Source organism: Pogoniulus pusillus, chromosome 36 (assembly GCF_015220805.1).
Source record: "Pogoniulus pusillus isolate bPogPus1 chromosome 36, bPogPus1.pri, whole genome shotgun sequence".
NCBI lineage: Eukaryota > Metazoa > Chordata > Aves > Piciformes > Lybiidae > Pogoniulus > Pogoniulus pusillus.
The window spans coordinates 7,704,808-7,725,132 of record NC_087299.1 but is presented as its reverse complement, the minus strand read 5'-3'; the positions used below and the strand labels follow the sequence as shown (position 1 = coordinate 7,725,132).

Sequence of the window (20,325 nt, the reverse complement as noted above, 5' to 3'; positions counted from 1 at the left end):
TTACTATTAGCCTTTTAAAGTGAATATTATCACCATCACCATCCTATTTTAAGGCAGGATTATATCATTGCATTTTAATCTTTATATTATCATCATCATCATCACCACCATCATCATCAGAGTTTGATTTATTATTATGTTATCAATAGGATTTGCCTTTTCATATTATCACCATAGTTTAATTTATTGCTATATTATTACCATATTGATCTTTATATTATAGTTGTCATCATCATCATCATCATCATCATCATCATCATTGTTTCATTTATTATGTTATCAATAGGATTTGCCTTTTTATATTATCACCATAGTTTAATTTATTGCTATATTATTACCATATTGATCTTTATATTATAGTTGTCATCATCATCATCATCATCATCATCATCATCATAGTTTGATTTATTATGTTATCAATAGGATTTGCCTTTTCATATTATCACCATAGTTTAATTTATTGCTATATTAATATCATATTGATCTTTATATTATTGTTGTCGTCATCATCATCATCATCATCATCATAGTTTGACTTATTATTATGTTATCAATAGGATTTGCCTTTCCATATTATCACCATAGTTTAATTTATTGCTATATTATTATCATATTGATCTTTATATTATAGTTGTCATCATCATCATCATCATCATCATCATCATCATCATCATCATCATAGTTTATTATTATGTTATCATTAGGATTTGCCTTTTCATATTATCACCATAGTTTAATTTATTGCTATATTATTATCATATTGATCTTTATATTATTGTTGTCGTCATCAAGTCGTCATCATCATCATCATCATCATCATAATCATCTTTATAGTGTGATTTATTATTAATAATAATTTATTAATAATTATTTGATTCATTAATAATAATTTGGTATTTATTAATGACGATTTATTAGTAATATCCTATCTTTATAGCTTACTTTATTGTTATTATTAATATCCTATAATAATCTGACAAATTATGGTTAGTAGTAGCATTATTAGTACTATTAGTATTCTTAGTATTGTTATTACATTTATTATCATAACATTATTAGAAATTATCATAAATTATTAGATAATCTATTAGACATTATAGAATCTATTAAACATTAGATAATCTATTATTAGATATTAGAGAATCTATTAATAGGTATTAGATAATCTATTAATAAGTATTAGATAATCTATTAATAGACATTACAGAATCTATTAGACATTAATCTATTATTAGATATTAGATAATCTATTAATAGGTATTCGATTATTATTAGATAATATATAATCTATTAATAAGTAATAGATAATCTACTATTTGATACTATATAATCTATTGATAGGTATTAGATTATTATTAGATAATATATAATCTATTAATAAATAATAGATAGTCTACTATTTGATATTATATAATCTATTGATAGTATTAGATAATCTATTATTAGATAATATATAATCTATTAATAGGTATTAGATAATCTATTATTAGATATTAGGTCATATAGAATCATAGAATGGGTTAGGTTGGAAGTGACCTCAATATATTATATAAATATGAATAATATAATTAATATACAATAGTTAATTAATATAAAATTAGCAGAAAATTAATAACCATAACACCATATCACCCTATTAATAACTATAGTAATAATTAATGATTATATTAATGGTTATGTTACTTAATATATAGTTAATGTATAGTATATTATGAATATAATTAATGTGTAATTAGTATAGTTAATGTAGTAATTACTGTCATAATTAATGTAATAATGAATTCATGTGATTCTATTAATAACTTAAATGCTGATTCTATTGCTATATTACATATTAATATGTATTAGAACTCCTCCTCCTCCTCTTCCTCCTGCCATCCTCATCATCATTATGACCTTTGCAGGGTAGGGCCAATCTCTGGACTTGCTGGTCCCTCCCAGGGTCCTTTTCCAGCTGTCCTTTGTGCCTGGTGCTGCTGTCTTGAGAGGGGCTGGCAGCCATAGGGCAGGGCACAGTGGTTTGAGACTGCAGCAGAGGAGGTTTAGGTTGGACCTCAGGAGGAAGTTCTGCACAGTGAGGGTGGGGAGACATTGGAACAGGTTGCTCAAGGAGGTGGTTGAAGTCCTATTCCTGGAGACATTCAGGTTCAGATTTGGTGTGGCCCTGGTCAGCCTGCACTAGCTGGAGGTGTCTCGTTGGCCAAGATGCCCTCTGAGGGTCCCTTCCAACCCAAGGTAACCTCTGAATCTGTGCAGCCATCTCCTTGGCAGGTCCAAGCTGCATCTCCCTCTTCATTTCCATTAGAACCAGAGAGGCTCAGGCAGGTGCCTGCAGATCCTCTACATGCTGCCTTGGTTTGAAGGTCAACCTCAGTCCTCTCCACCTACAAGGGACGGGGACCTGCTGGAGACAGACCAAGAGAGAGCCACGAGGATGATCAGGGGACTTGAGCATCTCCCCTGTGGAGAGACTGAGAGCCCTGGGGCTGTCCAGTCTGGAGAAGAGAAGGCTATGAGGAGAGCTGAGCAATGTCTACAGATATCTGAGGGGTGGGGGCCAAGTGCCTGGGGCCAAGCTCTTTTGGGTGGTCAGCAGCAAGAAGCCAAGGAGCAACAGCTGCAAAGTGGAACAGAGAAGGTTTCAGCTCAACATGAGGAGAAACTTCCTTACAGTGAGGGTGGCAGAGCCCTGGGGCAGGCTGCCCAGAGAGGCTGTGGAGTCTCCTTCTCTGGAGGCTTTCAACCCCCACCTGGATGCATTCCTGAGTGAGCTACCCTGGGGGATGCTGCTTTGGCAGGGAGGTTGGGCTGGATGAGCTCTGGAGGCCCCTTCCAACCTCTAAAGTCCTGTGGTTCTGTAATGTCCCCAGGAGGAAGACTTCTGTTTTGTTTTACTTCCTCTCCTCTGTGGCCATCTGGTTGTGGTCTGAAGGATTTCACCTACTCAAGGGTCACAGTATGATAGACTCAGTCAGGGTTGGAAGGGACCCCAAGGATCATCCAGTTCCAACTGAGCAGGGACATGGCCAGGGACACCTCACACTAGAGCCTCATCCAGCCTGGCCTTAAACACCTCCAGGGGTGGGCTCTCAACCACCTCCCCTTCCAGGGTCCAGCAGCTTTTCCTTCTCTGCAATGCATGGCTTTTATCACCTCCTTAGGGAGCACTTCCCAGAGAGCCTTTGTGTCCTGCTGACATCAAGGAGAAGTGAAGCTTCTGTGGTCACCTTCTCGCTGCTGGCAGAACTTTCCCCTGGGTTTTACCCTCTGAAGCTGAGGACCCATGGAAACTCAGTCACAAGCATGCAGGCAGGATGTGGTTTCAGATGCACCAGCATCTGAGTTCCTGCTCTGAACAGCTCTTCTAATGGGGCCTTTCCACCTGGCCATGAGCCCCTGACTTTCTGATCTCTACAGCTTCCTCTTGCAGCCAGACAACAGGTGGGAGGCAGAGAACCAAGAGCTGATGCTCATCCCAGCAGTGTGAAGTGAGAGCAGAAGGAGGCTTTGCCTGCCCTTTGGGAGGCAGCTAATTTAGGCAGCAGAGTCATTTTGCTCTCCAGCAATGATGCACTTCTGAGTGGTGCCTGCACCACTTGAGGGGAGTCAGCAATGGACAATGAGACACCAAAGACTCAGGAGGAGCAACAATGAGGGCAGTGTCTGGAGAGCCACAGGCTCCTCTTGCACAACTCCTGACTGGGGCCATGTTTTGCTCCAGATCAGCCTCCTGGCACAGCATCTTCTGCACAATGGCCTTATTATGCCACAACGGGCATGGACTTGCCAGGGCAGTGCCTCCTTCAGAGGCATTTCAGCAGCCTGCTGCAAAGCAGGAGGAGAAAAAGCTGTTCCTGTCTTGGCCAGGAGGAAAAGTTGGGCTCTGGCAGCTGGATGGGGGATTTTTTTCTTGTCCTACAGGCTAGGAAAACCTTTTGTGAGGAGAAAGTGGAAGGAAAGAAGGACAAGGAGCCATGCTGGGGGCATGCTTGGGCAGGCAGCAAGGATGAGTCAGGGGAATGGCCTGGCCATGCTTTCTGGCAGCTCTTGCTCAGAGCAGCCTGCTCAGCACCATCAGGAACAACAGCTTGGGCACATCGAGCCTGGCAGCCCAGTTTGTGCTCACTGGCAGCAAAGGCAAATGGGTGATACCTGCAGGGAGGAGAAGGCAGGTGGGGGTTGGGTGGTTTTGCCCAGGCTCAGCATGCATGGCTCACCCCAACAGATGGCCTCTCCGTGCAAGGGAGCTTCAATCCAGCGCTGGAAGCATCTTAGCCCAGCCTTAATCCACTCAAGCTGAGCCTGAAACCCACTTTCTCCTGCTCTGTGGGCTAGCTGGGGTGGGCACACAGAAGCCTGGCTGCTCCCCCGCCCCTAGGATGCACAGCAGAGGAGGTGCAGGAAATCCTCTCCTTGCTGGGGGAGGTGTAGCAGGGTAGAGCCCACTAAAGCCTCTCCCAGCTGACCCCCAGCTGAGCCTGAGCAGGTTAGAGAGCAGCTGGGGTCACAGAGGCATCCAGACCTCTGCTATGCTGTGTTTCAGTCACAGCAGCTGCCCCAGGGAACCAGAACCATCCCAGCACCACCCAGACTGGATCTTCTGCCTGCAGAGAGCTCCCAGGCCAGGCTGGATTGCTCTGCTGGGTACGTCCATGGGATCAAAGCATTCCAAGGGGCAGGAGAGCTCAGGTGTCACAAGAGAGGAGCCATTGTCAGCAGTTATGCGTCCTAGATGCATAGCCTAGAAACTAGTCCAGTTCTGGGCTTCCCCAGTTCAGGAAGGATGAGGAACTGTTGGAGAGAGTCCAGCAGAGAGACACCAAGGGCAGATCTCATTATTGCTGATCCACACCTAAAGGCTGAGCCTCGGGAGGATGGAGCAAGGCTCTTCCCAGTGGTGCCCAGTGACAGGACAAGGGGCAGTGGACACAAACTGGCTGCAGCCCTCTCAGCATCTTGGTGGCCTCCTCTGGACTGGCTCCAACAGTTCCATGTCCTTCTTGTGCTGGGGGCTCCAGAACTGCACCCAGGACTGCAGGTGGGGTCTGAGGAGAGCAGAGCCAAGGGGCAGAATCCCCTCCCTTGCCCTGCTGGCCCCAGGGAAGGAGAAGGGAGAGATCTGTTCAGAGGGTTTCCTTTTGATCTATTCTCAACCCAAGAGAGCCGAGCAGCAGCTTCTCCCTGGCCATGTGGATTGCCCTGAGCAAGGGTCTTGTTCTCCCTCTCCACACGAGACAGGGCACAGCAGTCACAGTCTGGGCTCTCACAATGAAGCCTCAGTGCTGGCACAGAAGCTCCCAGTAACCAGAGGCCCCAGTGGCAGGGGGAGACAGAGGAAGGAGAGCACAGGGGTCACCGTGGCAGGGCTGCTGCTTGGCCTCTGCAGTCCCCGTTGCCCTGCGAGGCAGCTGGCAGCACGCAGGGCAGCGAGGAGCCAGGCAGAGCTGCTGGCCGGGGGCAGAGCTGCTGGCTGGGGGCTGCTGCCCGGGGGCAGAGCTGGTGGCTGGGGACAGAGCTGCTGTCTGGGGGCAGAGCTGCTGTCTGGGGGCAGAGCTGCTGTCTGGGGGCAGAGCTGCTGGCCGGGGGCTGCTGGCAGGGGGCAGAGCTGCTGTCTGGGGGCAGAGCTGCTGGCCGGGGGCAGAGCTGCTGGCCGGGGGCTGAGCTGCTGGCTGGGAGCTGAGCTGCTGGCCTGGGGCAGAGCTGCTGGCTGGGGGCAGAGCTGCTGGCTGGAGGCAGAGCTGCTGGCTGGGGGCAGACCTGCTGGCCGGGGGCAGAGCTGCTGGCCTGGGGCAGAGCTGCTGGCCTGGGGCAGAGCTGCTGGCTGGAGGCAGAGCTGCTGGCTGGGGGCAGACCTGCTGGCCGGGGGCAGAGCTGCTGGCCTGGGGCAGAGCTGCTGTCTGGGGGCAGAGCTGCTGGCTGGGGACAGAGCTGCTGGCCTGGGGCAGAGCTGCTGGCCGGGGGCTGAGCTGCTGGCTGGGAGCTGAGCTGGCTTCCTGCTGCCAGCTCCTTGGGTATTCCCCAAATAGATTGGGAATTCAACGAGTCTTAATATAGCCCCCAAAGAGCTATTTTTGCCTGCCTGGGGAGACGGGGCTGGGGCTCGCTGCCTGGGAGCCTTTTTGCTCTCCCCTGGCCAGCTGCCTGGGTGTTCTCAGCCAGCATTCGTGGAAGGTGCCAGATTCAGGGCATTGCTTTGGGGTTAATTTGTGTCTTTTATGTAAAGCAGCACGGAGCTGAGCTGGGTTTGTTAAAGGGCTTCTGAATTTACACTTCAGATGGCAAAATGCGCGAGGAGGAGGAGGAGGAGGAGGAAGAGGAGGGGAGGATTAGGCTAGAGATTAGGAAGGACATTCTTGATGGGGAGGGTGGGGAGAGACACTGGCACAGGTTGCCCTGTGGATGTCCCAGCCCTGGGGGTGTTCAGGGCTGGGCTGGATGAGGCCTTGAGTGACCTGGGGCTAGTGGGAGGTGTCCATGCCCAGGGCAGGGGGGGTTGGAACTGGATGATCTCTGAGGTCCCTTCCAAGCCAACCCATTCTGTGAGCCTGTGAAATCTGCTGTGTCTGCCCGAGGCTCACCTGTAGCACACCTGATGCCAGCTTGCCCACAGAACCCAGGGGGAGAGTGGGAAACTCACTCTGGGGGCATTGTGCCCTCCTGACTCCACAGTGCTCTGTGAGCTGGGGGCAGCAAACGTGGTGGTGTGGGTTGGTGGGGGCAGCCTTTTGGTGGGGACAACATTTTGATGGGGGCAATCTTTTGATGGGGGCAACCTTTTGGTTGGGATGACCTTTAGATGGGGGCAACTTTTAGATGGGGACAGCCTTTAGATGGGGACAAGCTCTAGAATCATAGAGTCAGTCAGGGTTGGAAGGGACCACAAGGATCATCTAGTTCCAGCCCCCCTGCCATGGGGACAACCTTTTGATGGGGACAACCTTTTGATGGGGACAACCTTTTGATGGGGACAATCTTTTGATGGGGACATCTTTTTGGCAGGGACAACCTTTTCAGCAGGGCCTGTTGACACAGTGATGATTTTAAACTAAAAGAGGGTGATTTAGACTAGATGGAAGATGTTTATTACAGCACAGGTGGCAAGACAGTGGCATAGGTTGACCAGCAAGGTGGTAGAAGCCCCAGCTAGGTCAAGTTGGATTGGGATCTGGGAAACCTGATCTAGGTGAAGATGTTCCTGCTCAGTGTGAGGAGGTTGGACTAGATGAGCATTGAGAAGTCCCTTTGAGCCCCAAACACTTCACCATTCTATGATTCCCTGTGGCTGAGCCTTGCCAGACTCAGAGGCTTAGTCCCTGGTGGTTTGCTTCACTCTCTTGGTAGCTTTGACATCTCAGGTTTTGTGAGCTGAACACCAAAATCTGTTCCTTAGTAGTGTTTGGGTACTGAGTGCTGCCTGGAGTTGCTGCTGGTGAGAAAACTCACTTGCTGTGAGGACCTGGGTACTGTGGAGCTGCCTGGAGAGGAGCATGGATGCTCTGTGGATGGAGAAGATGCTTGCCAGGCTGGAGGGTGGTGGACCACTGGCTCCTGGAGGGAAATGGGGCCAAGAAGGGAAATGGGACCAGGAGGAGAAATGGCTTCAGAAGAGGAATGGCTTCAGCAGGGGAATGGGACCAGGATGGGAATGGCTTCAGGCGGGAAATGGGACCAGGAGGGGAATGGCTCCAGCAGGAGAAATGGCATCAGAAGAGGAATGGCTCCAGGAGGGGAATGGCTTCAGGAGGCAAATGGGACCAGGAGGGGAATGGGACCAGGAGGGGAATGGCTCCAGCAGGAGAAACGGCATCAGAAGGAGAATGGCTCCAGGAGGGGAACGAGAAATGGCACTAGAGAGGGGAATGGCTCCGGAGCGGAACGACTCCAGGTGATGCTTCCATGTGAATGGCTCCGGGAGGGGCACGGCAGCAGGAGGGGGAGCAGAGGGAAGGCTGCGCCTCGCTCCCTGGGGTGCCAGTGCTCCGTGCGCCACTTGTCCCGCCTGAGCGGGCAGCCCCGGCGGCTGCGAGAAGCACACCGGGCGGCTGCGAGAAGCACACCGGGCCGCTGCCGGGGCTCGGGCAGCAGCGGGCCGGGGCCAGCGCAGTCCGCAGCGGGGGCGCGGGCGGCAGCAGGCGGTGCGGGCCGGCGGCGGGCGGAGGGCGGGCGGAGGGCGGGGATTCCCCCGCGTCACTGGGAGGGGTTTCCCCGGCGGCCGGGGCCCGGCGCCCCGGCGGGGCGGGCAGTCGCAGCGGGGCCGGGGCCGGAGCTTCGGCGGAGCCATGACCTCCCGCAGGTAAGGGCTGAGCGCCGAGCCCGGCACGGGAGAACCGGAGCCGAGCGGCTCCCAGCTCAGCCCGGCCGGACCGCGGCTACCGGGCGCCGGCTTGCGCTCGGACCTTCCCCCCGGGACCTTCCCTGGTAGATATGCGGGGCTCGGTGGCTGCGCTGAGCACCCCCAGCCCATCTCCCTGTCCCCATGCCCGTTTCGGGTCGCCCCCCCTGCCCCCTCGGCAGGAGGAGCTTGCTGCCTCCGAGCATCTCCTCAAGGCAGGGGCTGCTGGAGATGCTGGAGTGGGGGCACCCACGCGGGGCCGAGCTCCCAAACTTGCCTGAAACGCCCTTGTGGGCTGCGAGATGCAAGAAAAGAGACCTGGGTGCAGCCGGCGTGATGCTGGTGCCACCCCCGGGCTGTCCCGAGGATGCTGTTCCCGGGCTGCGGTGTCGGCAGGAGCCGGTGTGACTCGGGGCCATCGCGGCCAAATCCCTTCTTCCCTGCTGTGGCTTCCCGAGGGGTGAATAGAACCCCCAGAGCATGGTTCCTCCTCGGGTGCTGCTTTGCCGGCTTGAGGTGCATGCAGAGAGAGGGGCTTCGGAAGAGCCCTTTTGTGGGGGGGGCTGCTTCAGCCCTCTTTATCTTTTCACGGGGCCAGCCTTAAGGTGACCCCACGAGGCGTTGGGTGGTGGTGGAAGTCAAGTGTGTGTTGAAAAGCCCTGCCGAGGGTGGCGGCTGGGGAGCAGCCCTGCAGCTGACAGGCGCTTCAAGCTGAGCGATGGGATCGGTTACAGGACAGGGAGTGCTTGTTCGGTGCTGCTGCAGGACCCAACACGGGCAGGTCACGAGTGGGGTTTGCACAACCATCTCTTGAGCGTGCCCTGACTCCAGAGCCTTCCCCTCGGGGATGTTCCTGCAGCCAGACGTGGTTGGCTTGTGGTGGTGGTGGTGTTTTTTTTGGGGGGGAGGGGGGTCCTGCGCTTTGCCATCCTCCCTGGCTGCCCCCTCCTGTGCCAAGCGCTGAGCTGTGTTTTGTGTCTGGGTTCGAAGCGTGCAGAAGAAGTTGAGGAAGAGGCAGCCTCGGCCTGGGCGGTGCCACAGCCGGTTACGAAATGTGCTTGCCGGGATGGAGTTAAAAAGCAGAGGCTTGGGGACCTGCGGCCCTTGGGCTTTCTTCTCAGCCCTGCTGGTGCTCTCCGTGCCCACGGGACGAGTCAATATTTGTCTCTGCTGCCCATGCCTTGCTGGCTCCACCTTCTCGGGCAGTTGCCCAGGGCAGCAGACTGCTAGAGACAGCAAAATGGTTGCAATGCTGCTGCCAGCTCAGCCCTTGCAGGAGTCCGGACACACCTGGCTGGCTCCTGCTGCTGCTGCTGAGGAGGGCTCAGAGCCATGTGGGCTGCCTTGGCTGATGGGGCTTGATTGCTCCCAGCATCTGTTGCCCTCCTCCCCCTTTCCACCTGTGAGTGCTGGTTCTGTAACCCTGCTCAGGTCCTTTTTCCCCCGTGTTGGGGCAAAACTGGCTTGGCCCCAACCATTCTTCTCTTGCCTAGCAATATGTAGGGTGCCAGCCAGATCTGTAGGGTGCCAACCACACCTGTAGGGCTTCAGCCAGATCTCTAAGGTGCCAACCACATCTGTAGGGTGCCAACCACACCTGTAGGGCACCAGCCAGATCTGTAGGGCACCAGCCAGACCTGTAGGGCTTCAACCAGATCTCTAAGGTGCCAATCACGTCTGTAGGGTGCTAGCCAGACCTGTAGGATGCCAGCCAGATCTGTAGGGCACCAACCAGACCTGTAGGGCTTCAGCCAGATCTCTAAGGTGCCAACCACATCTGTAAGGCACCAACCAGAGCTGAAGGGCTTCAACCAGATCTCTAAGGTGCCAACCACATCTGTAGGGTGCTAGCCAGACCTGTAGGGTGCCAACCAGATCTGTAGGGCACCAACCACATCTGTAGGGTGCCAACCAGACCTGTAAAGCATCCTTCTCTTCTGCCTGAACCCTGGCTGGTGCTGTTGTCCCCTCTAGCTCAAAGCATAGCCTGGCTCTGGCCAGGTGGATCTGCTGAGTTGCTGGTGGAGTGCTGAGAGGCTCAAGGTGGTCTCTAAGGAGGGAAGGTTACTGCAGGGCTCAACTGAAGTACCAAACAGAGGATCCTTTGTTTCCTGGCAGCATCATAGCTTCATCCTTTCTAGCAGGTCACTCAGGCTCGTAGGGAAAGCCTTGACTGAAGGGTGTTGTGGTGGTAAAGAGACTTCCAGGATGCTCCCTCCCTTTGCCAGGCAGGATTGGACCAGATGATCTGGTTGCAGAAAGAAGTTCTCTGCAGTAAGGGTGGTGAGACACTGGCACAGGTTGCCCAGGGAGGTTGTGGAGCACAGAACCTGATCTTTGATTGCATTCTGTGCTTCTGTGCTTGAGGGATAAACCTGCCCTGACCCATGGCTTGCAGATCTGCTGTGGTGTTTCTGTCTGCTTGATGCCCCAAGAGGCTTTTTGCTGTGACAAAGAGACCTTGGAGGGTAAAACCTGCCCTGACCCATGTCTTGCAGATCCCAAAGGCTGTTTCCTTTCCTAGAAAGAAGCTGCAGGATGTCTGGAGCATTTGGGAGCTGGCAGCTGGCTCGTGCATTGCCCTTGTCTCCAGGGCAGGCTTCTTTTCTTTACAGCCACGCTTCCTGGGATGCTGTGGCTGGGAGAAGGGAAAGTCTGGAGGAAATGAGTTAATGCCAGCTTCTGGAGCCTGATTGTCTCTCCAAAGGTCACCCCAGTTCTGCGGGAATTGCTCTTTGTGGCTCTGGTGGCTTGAGTGTTGCTGGTGAAACAGGTCCTCTGTGGAGCCTCCTTTCCCCCTCCTTTCCCCCTCCTTTCCCCCTCCTTTCCCCCTCCTTTCCCCCTCCTTTCCCCCTCCTTTCCCCCTCCTTTCCCCCTCCTTTCCCCCTCCTTTCCCCCTCCTTTCCCCCTCCTTTCCCCCTCCTTTCCCCCTCCTTTCCCCCTCCTTTCCCCCTCCTTTCCCCCTCCTTTCCCCCTCCTTTCCCCCTCCTTTCCCCCTCCTTTCCCCCTCCTTTCCCCCTCCTTTCCCCCTCCTTTCCCCCTCCTTTCCCCCTCCTTTCCCCCTCCTTTCCCCCTCCTTTCCCCCTCCTTTCCCCCGGCCATGGTAGCAGTGAGCTGTTGGCTCCAGGACCATAACTGGTCTGTGGGTGTTAGCCAGCAGCTGTGACTGTGCCAGCCCACCCCTTTGGGTCCTCATCTCCTTGCACTCCCAGCAGGCTGGAGAGGTCATGACTGACAGAATGATTTGGGTTGGAAGGAACCTTAGGGATCATCCAGTTGCAACCCTCCTGCCATGCCACTGGACCAGCTCCTGGAGCTCAGATGCTCTACTCACCTCCTGTCCTGGGGGGTACAACATGGTGTGGCAGGCAGCTCCCAGCACTGTAGGGGCTAAAGTCCCTGTGGAAGGGAACTCTGAGGCTGAAAGGACCAAGCCTCCAGTTTTCAGGGCAATGAATGGTGCCAGGGTGGGGTTGGCACTGTGGTGAAATCAGCACTCACCATTAAGTGGTGGGGTCAGAATCCCTGGAGGTGTTCAGCAAACAAGTAGATGTGGCTCTTGGGGATGTGGTCATGATGGTGTTGGGTAGAAGGTTGGACTTGGTGATCTTGAAGTCTTTGATGATCTTAAAGTCTGTTCCTTACCTTTATGATTCCATGAAATGCTTCCTTCCTGCAGGAGGCTTGGCTGAGAATCACAGAATCAGGCAGGGCTGGAAGGGACCACAAGGAGCAGCCAGTTCCAACCCCCCTGCCATGGCCAGGGACACCTCACACTAGATCAGGCTGCCCACAGCCTCAGCCAGCCTGGCCTTAAACCCCTCCAGGGATGAGGCTTCCACCACCTCCCTGGGCAACCCCTTCCAGGCTCTTGCCACCCTCATGCTGAACAACTTCTTCCTAACATCCAGGCTGAACCCATCCATCTCCAGCTTTGCTCCATTCCCCCCCAGTCCTATCACTCCCTGAGAGCCTCAGAAGTCCCTCCCCAGCTTTCTTGTAGCCCACTTCAGATCCTGAAAGGTCACAATAAGGTCACCTCAGAGCCTTCTCCTCTCCAGGCTGAACATCCCCAACTGCTTCAGTCTCTCCTCACAGCAGAGCAGCTCCAGCCCTCTGCTCATGCTTATGGCCCTGCTCTGGACATGTTCCAGCACCTCCAAATCTTTCTGTCCCAGGGGCTCCAGAGCTGGATGCAGGACTCCAGGTGGGGTTTCAGCAGGGCAGAGGGGGAGAATCCCCTCCCTGGCCCTGCTGGCCACACTGCTGCTGCTGCAGCCCAGGCTCTGCTTGGCTTTCTGGGCTGCAAGTGCACACTGCTGGCTCCTGCTGAGCTTCTCCTCCAGCAGCACCCCCAAGTCCCTCTGCTCAGGGCTGCTCTGCAGCCTGGCACTGCCCAGCCTGGATTGGTGCTTGGCATTGCCTCCACCCAGCTGCAGGACCTTGCCCTTGCTCTTGTTGAACCTCCTGAGGTTGGCTTGGGCTTGGCTCTCCAGCAGCCAAGAGCTGCTCAGTGCTGTCCCACGTCCACTGCCCACTACATTTGTTTGATAACTTTGTGCTTGTGCTCAGGTGAAGCTTTTCCCACCGGATCTCAGCCCTGCTTTGGCTGGAGAAGCTCTCTAACATCACTGAGTCTCACTGTCAGCCCATGAGACCCTGCCCCCAGGTGCCATGGCCACACATTCCTTCGACCCCTCCTGGCATGGGCACTCCACCACCTCCCTGGGCAGCCTGGTCCAGTCCCTGGCCACTCTTGCAGCAAAGAACTTGTTCTCATTCTCTGACCTAACCCTCCCCTGGCACAATTTCAGGCCATTTCCTCTCATTCTGTATCACCTGATGCTAGTGAGGAGAGCCCAACCCCCACCTCACTCCAGGGAGCTGTAGAGAGCAAAGAGGTCTCCCCTCAGCCTCCCTTTCCCCACACCTCACACCCTCAGATCCCTCACCTGCCCCTCACCACCTCTGTTCTCTCCAGACCCTTCTCCAGCTTCGTTGCCCTTCTCTGGACCCACTCCAACCCCTGAACCTCCTCCTGAAGCTGCTATGCCATGCTTGGGCAGGGCACTTTGCCCTGCCTCCAAGGCATCAAACAGATCCAAGTGCATCCCAAGCCCTTGCTTGCTGTGCAGCCTCCAGCAGTGGCAGGAAGCAGAATGCCAGTCCCCTGTGGTCCCAGCTTTCCCACTCCCTTTCCCAGTAAGCAAACACACACTTCCTGCCCTCAATCCCAACCCAAACAGTCACCTGGAGGAGCTGCAAGAGCTGCTTGCTTTGGCAGCCAGGGCTGCTGGGGAGGTGGTAATTTGTGAGCCAGGAAGCCAAACCAGGTCAGGCTTTGTCCTTTGGCATCTTGGGCAGAGCTTAAGGCAGCGGTGGCTGGGAGCAGGGTGGGTTGTGCATCTCTGGGCAGGGGCATGCTGAAGCTCACAGCTGCTGTGTCAAGCTCTGAAATGGCCTCTGGTCTTCTATGTGTGTGTGTGTGTGAGCTCTTCATTCCCTCTTGAGACTTCATTCCCCATCCTGGGAGCTCTTCATTCCCCCTTGAGACTTCATTCTCCCCCTGGGAGCTGTTCATCCCCTCCCCTGGGAGCTGTTCATCCCCTCCCTTGGGAGCTGTTCATCCCCTCCCTTGGGAGCTGTTCATCCCCTCCCTTGGGAGCTGTTTATCCCCTCCCTTGGGAGCTGTGCATTCCCCCTGGGAGCTGTTCATTGCCATTACTTGAGCCAGCAGTGCCCAGATGGGCAGCAGAGCCAGTGGCATCCTGGGCTGGCTCAGGAGCAGTGTGGCCAGGTGGGGAGGAGAGAGATGGGACCTGCAGTGAAAGGAGCAGCTGTGCTTTGTCACCAGGCTCTCCTGTGCTAAATGGGGATGAGAATGTTGGCAGCAAACAGCATCAAGTGATAGAACAAGAGGAAATGGCCTCAGGTTCACAGGCTCACAGGATATTAGGGGCTGGAAGGCACCCAAGGAGATCATCCAGTCCAACCCTCCTGCCAGAGCAGGACCACACAGCCTAGCTCAGGGCACACAGTAACACATCCAGACAGAGAAGGAGACTCCACAGCCTCTCTGGGCAGCCTGTGCCAGTGCTCTGGGACCCTTACAGGAAAGAAGTGGGGTTGGGTTGGTGCAGCCCTGGAGGTGTTCAGGGAAGATGTAGGTGTGGCACCTGGGGGCATGGTTTAGTGGCCATGGTGGGGTTGGGTTGGTGCAGCCCTAGAGGTGTTCAGGGAAGATGTAGATGTGGCACCTGGGGGCATGGTTTAGTGGCCATGGTGGGGTTGGGTTGATGGTTGGGCTGGGTGATCTTGGAGGGCTCTACCAACAGAAACAACTCTGGTTCAATTCCAAGCTCCTAACCTGCTGCTTATTTCCAGGTAGGACAAGCTCCTTACTGCAGGCCAGGAAGGGCAGGAGGAGCAAAAGGACACTGCTCTGTCCTCATTTTAGTGAGGGAATAGGATGAGTTAATCCTGGAATGGTTTGGCTTGGGAGCCACCTTCAAGCTCAACCAGTTCCAAGCCCTTGCCATGGGCAGGGACACTTCCCACTAGTCCCAGGTTGCTCAAAGCCTCATCCAACCTGGTCTTAAACACTTGCATGGATGAAGCATCCACAACTTCTCTGGGCAACCCCTTCCAGTGTCTTCCCACACTCATAGTCAAGAAGTTCTTCTTGACATCCACCCTAGATCTCCCCTGCTGTAGTTTCAGACCCCTTGGGCTGGAAGGCATCGTGGCCATGCCTGGCAGAGGCTCTTGGCTCAAGTCCTGGGTGATTTTTCCAGCCTCCTATGGTTTCCCCCCCAAGGCAGGTCGAGCTGCTCTCATTATGGTCACAAAACAAAGCTCTCTGGGCCCTGGAACTCATTTCTCAGCTGCAGTTAGGATCTCTTTTGCAGGCTGCCAAGGAGAATTCCTCACTGTCTGCAGCAGCAGCAGCAGGAGGGTGAAAGGCAGAGCTCACAGAGGAGGAAGCCATCCCAAGCCTCCAGCTCCAGCTGCCAAAGCTACCTCGAGGGCCAGTTCCCTTTGTGGCTGGGTGGTGCCCCAGCTGCTCAGTGCTGCTTGCAAGCAGGGCCTCAGTGGATTGGGTTTTGAGGAGATGATTCTTCTCAGGAGCCTTGGAGACACCTGAAGGAATGAAGGGATGAATGAATTGGGGCTTTGTGCTCCAGGGGAGCTCTGCCAGTGGAGCCAGCAGTAGCCAGCTGGATTCCCCCAGGTGTCTGTGTGCAGGTCCTGCTTGGTGTGGAGTTGTGTGACCACAAAGGGAGAAGGCTGCTCCCTGTGTCCTCTGCACCTGAGCTGCTCCTCCAGCAAAAGCCTTCTCCCCCAGGCATGGCTCAGCTGGCCAGGGCATGTGGGGGGGAGGGAAGGGCAGCAGAAGTGTGCTTGTGCTGCTGCTGCTTGGAAAGGGGAGCAGAGCTCAGTGCTGCAGGCACTGCCAGGGAAAACCTAGCCCCTAGGTCAGCCCCAGAGCCCAGCTGGAGGTGCTTCTGGGCATGCTGGGGGTGCTTCTTGATGTGCAAAAGGTCCTGGGTCAGCCCCAGAGCTCAGCTGGAGATGCTCCTGGGTGTCCAAATGTGTTTCCTTCTGTTCAGCAAGGCAAACAGGTTGCCCAGGGAGGTGGTGGAAGCTTCATCCCTGGAGGTCTTTAAGGCCAGGCTGGATGTGGCTCTGAGCAACCAGATCTTGTGAGATTCCAGAGCTTGGTTGCCCTTAGAGACCTTTTCCAGAGCTTGGTGACCTCAGAGACCTTTTCCAGAGCTTAGTCACCTCAGAGACCTTTTCCAGAGCTTGGTGACCTCAGAGACCTTTTCCAGAGCTTGCTGATCCTAGAGGTCTTTTCCAGGCAAAGCCATTCCATGATCCTACACTCTAAGAGCTGTGCCCAGGGAGATGTTAGGGTATGGTTGGATTGATGCTCCCCAAGCCCTTCCCAGCCAGCTGACTGCTGCTGTGGCTGTGTGTAGAGGAGAAGCCTCCCCCCCAGCACCAGCAGCTCCTCCAGCACTGATGCTCTCCCTTGCAGCAGCAGTGGCTTTGTTCTGTGACTTGTTCCCTGCCCACAAGGCAGTGGCCGGGGCAGGGCTGCACTTGCTGCCTGCTGCCGTGAGTGGTTGGGGAGGGCTGGAAAAGTGACTCCTGCAGCCCAATTGCCTGCTGCAGGAAACGTGGGTGGGATGCAGGCTGGTCAGCCTCGGGGGCTGCTCCGTTTGCAGGCTTCCTGCGTGAGGCTGAAGGGAAGAAGGAAATTCTTCCCCTGAAGCCAAGCTGGAGCTCAGGAACTGTGTGCTTCCTGCACAGGGGGGCCTGGGGGTTTGGTCTGCAAGTAGCTCCTGCTGCTGCTGCTGCTGGTGTCTGAGGCTGCTCTCCAAGCAGCTCTGCCTGCCTGCGGAGGGACCTGCTTGGAAGAGGTGGATGTGGTGGATGCTTCAGCAGCTCCTGCTGGGCTTTCTGAGCTGCTGCTCTGGCTGTGGCAGATGCTGTGGCTGGCACAGGTGTCCCAGGCAGGTGCCATGTGGGATTCTATGATTCTACCTCTCTGGTGTTGCATTCAATGATCTGTTTGGGTCCCTTCCAACCTCTGTCATCCTGGGATCTACACACCTCCAGGCACGGTGACTCCACCACCTCCCTGGGCAGCCCATTCCAATGCCAATCACTCTCTCTGCCAACAACTTCCTAACAACATCCAGCCTGAACCTGCCCTGGCACAGCTTGAGGCTGCCTCTAGGACAACCCTGAGGTTACTCACAGGCAGGGACTTGATCAGCTTCCCCAGCCAGGCTCCCCTGCAGCTTGTGGCTCCCCTCCACAGCTCATCACAGGTGAGAGAGGGATACAGGCAGCTTGAGCAGGCTCAGGAGCTGGAGCTAACCACAAAGGCTTGCCCATCCCTTGGGACCTCTGGGATAGCAAGAGGGTGGGAGGATGACAAAGCTTTCATTTCAAAACAACCACCCACAAAATCCCCCTTCACACCCTTCAGCAGCATCCTCACCATGCCAGCAAGCTGCCAGGGCTATATTTGGCTGTAGTTTGGGGGGGGAGGGGGGGAAGGGGAGGAGAGGGGAATTGGTTGGTTGGTTTGTTTGTTTGTTCCCCTCTTTCTCCCACCCTCCAGAGGTATTTCCATCAGCCTCCTCTGGAAGGAGGAGCCCCACCACTGATTAAAACCTAAATATAACCATGGCATGGGTTAAAAAATAGCCTTGGCCACCCTTCAAAGGGGACATGGGCTCTGCTCTGGGCTCTATTTTTGTCTTGTCACCTTGCCCAGCTCCAAAGTAGACCTCCTGATGGGTTTTTTTAATGAGCTGCTCAGGTTATACAATCCTGAGAGCTGAGGATCCCTGAGCTCAGCCAGGCTGCATGGAGGTGGCAGGTCAGGGGAGGGACAGCACAGCAAGGAGGCTCCTCTCCTGCTGCTGCCAAGTGGGAAGGAGCCTGAGGAGAGGGTGGGCAGGCACTGGCACAGGTTGCCCAGGGAGGTTGTGGAGCACAGAAGCACAGAATGGGATTGAAGATGGAAGAAAGAGATCATCAAATCCAGCACCAGGGAGGTAGGAGCATAGAGTCAGTCAGGGCTGGAAGGGACCACAAGGAGCCAGTTCCAACCCCCCTGCCACGGGCAGGGACACCTCACACTAGATCAGCCTGGCCAAGCCTCAGCCAGCCTGGCCTTAAACACCTCCAGGGGTGAGGCTTCCACCACCTCTCTGGGCAGCCCTTTCCAGGCTCTCACCACCCTCATGCTGAACAACTTCTTCCTACCCACTTCTACTTTTACTCCACTCCCCCCAGCCCTATCATTAGGTGACAGCCCAAGGTGAGGAGGCTCAGGGCAGAGCTCATTGCTGTCTGCAGCTCCCTGCAGGGAGGCTGTAGCCAGGTGGGGTTGGGCTCTGCTGCCAGGCAGCCAGGGACAGAAGAAGGGGACACAGCCTCAAGCTGTGCCAGGGCAGACAGCAATGAGCTCTGCCCTGAGCCTCCTCTGCTGCAGGCTGCACACCCCCAGCTCCCTCAGCCTCTTTCCCAACCAAACCAGTTCTGGTTCCCTGCAATCCTGCTGCTGTCAGGTAGTGGCTGCCCAAGCATGCAGTGGCTGTGCCAAGCCCTCTTTGGCTGCTCATCCCCTGGCACTCAGAGGCAGGCTGGGGAGATGCTGGAACTGTGGAATGGGTTGGGTTGGAAGGAGCCTTGGAGATGTTGTCTGAGCTGTGGTGAAGAGTCTGAGGCCACCAGGACAGAAGAGCTCTGTGGCTGTGGATCTCCAAACCCTTCAGGATGTGGAAAGGCAAAGCAGAGCCCCAGGGAGAGGCCACTTAGAGTGCAACCTGCTTCGTTTTGCTCCACCTCTCCCAGGGCTGATCTGGGGATGTCCCATGCCTGAGCACGGGTGGGGTAATGCTGCCTGCCCCCAGGAGGAGAGGAAAAGTGTTTGAGTGGGAGCAGAGGAAGCTGGGGAGGGCTTTAGCAGGCAGGTCTGCACGGAAGTGCTGGCAGCCAAGCAAGGGAAGTGCTGTCCTGGTTGTGAAACTGCTGCTGGCCTTGCTTGGCAGGCACCAAGTCCAGCTCTTCCTTGGCACAGTCTGGGTTGTTGTTCAGCCACTGACTGCTTTGCAACCTTGGAATGATAACAGAGAGAGATAAGGAGGTGTTTTCAGGGCCTTGAACGGTTCGTTGAGGGTAGGAGTGAGCAGTTTGGTCACTCTGTCTGGTTGCAGGGCTGGGATGGTCCCAAGGTCAGGCTTGATGGGGCTCTGAGCAGCCTGAGCTCGTTGGGGATGTCCCTGCTGACTGCAGGGGAGGTTGGCCTGGGTGAGCTTTGAAGGTTCTTTCCAACCCAATGCATTCTCTGCCTCCATGGCTGGCTGCTGTGGTCCTCTTCCCTGCCTGGGCAGTGATGGCTTTAGGCTCTCTTTGGGAGAGTGGAGCTGTTGGTGCAGCCCTCCCAGGCTGGAGCTGTCCTCTGTTGGTGCAGCCCTTTGGCTGCCTTCTGGAGTGCAGAACATGAGGTCCTCTCTGCACAGGGGTGGGCTGAGGAGAGGTCTGCCTGCCTGGCAGCTCATCTGCCCTGGCCACTTCTATCACCTGAGCTAAGAGAAGATTTCATCTCCCCCCAGACCTAGGCAGAGAGCCCATTTTGGTTTGGAAGAGACCTCTAAGAGCTTCAAGTCCAACCATTAATCCACCACCACACATGGACCTGGCTGAGCTGAGTGTCCCTGTGCAGTCAGGGCAGAGATCTGGGTTCTGTTCTGTGTCACCCCAGGAAGTGACTGTTTCTCTCCATGCCTGAGCAAGGGGACCAGGCTCTGCCTTGGCTGCTCTACATGCTCCTGTCCCCAGAGTAAAGCCACCCCAAACCACTTCTGCTGGAGGTAGAGCCCAGCAGTAGAGGCTGCTGCAGGTGGGGAGCAGAGAGGTCAGGGGCATGAGTGAAGGGCTCTGAACCCTGCCTTGGAGAACAGAGGAACCAAGCCTGAGTCTAAAGGGAGCTTCTTCTGCCCCTGTGCTCAGCACTGCTCAGGCCACACCTGGAGTGCTGTGTCCAGTTCTGGGCTCCTGAATTGCAGAGAGATGTTGAGGTGCTGGAAGGTGTTTGGAGAAGGGCAGCAAGGCTGGGGAGGGGCCTGGAGCACAGCCCTGTGAGGAGAGGCTGAGGGAGCTGGGGGGGTGCAGCCTGCAGCAGAGGAGGCTCAGGGCAGAGCTCATTGCTGTCTGCAGCTGCCTGCAGGGAGGCTGTAGCCAGGTGGGGTTGGGCTCTGCTGCCAGGCAGACAGGGACAGAAGAAGGGGACACAGGCTCAAGCTGTGCCAGGGCAGGTTGAGGCTGGCTGTGAGGAGGAAGTTGTTGTCAGGAAGAGTGATTGGCATTGGAATGGGCTGCCCAGGGAGGTGGTGGAGTGGCTGTGCCTGGAGGTGTTGCAGCCAAGCCTGGCTGGGGCACTTAGTGCCATGGTCTGGTTGGTTGGGCAG

The 20,325-nt window shown here is 54.8% G+C and overlaps 1 protein-coding gene across 3 annotated transcripts in view; it reads left to right on the top strand.

The window, feature by feature from the left end:
• The first annotated feature begins 8,210 nt into the window (after positions 1 to 8,210).
• The window catches only part of LOC135190477 (tyrosine-protein phosphatase non-receptor type 11-like), a 46,338-nt gene continuing 34,223 nt past the window's right edge, over positions 8,211 to 20,325 (top strand). For all 3 annotated transcript variants that reach the window (XM_064171877.1, XM_064171876.1, XM_064171875.1), the window contains exon 1: positions 8,211 to 8,293. In XM_064171877.1, coding sequence (XP_064027947.1) covers positions 8,280 to 8,293 — 14 coding nt within the window. In that variant the 5' untranslated portion in view covers positions 8,211 to 8,279. The remainder of the gene's footprint in view (positions 8,294 to 20,325) is intronic.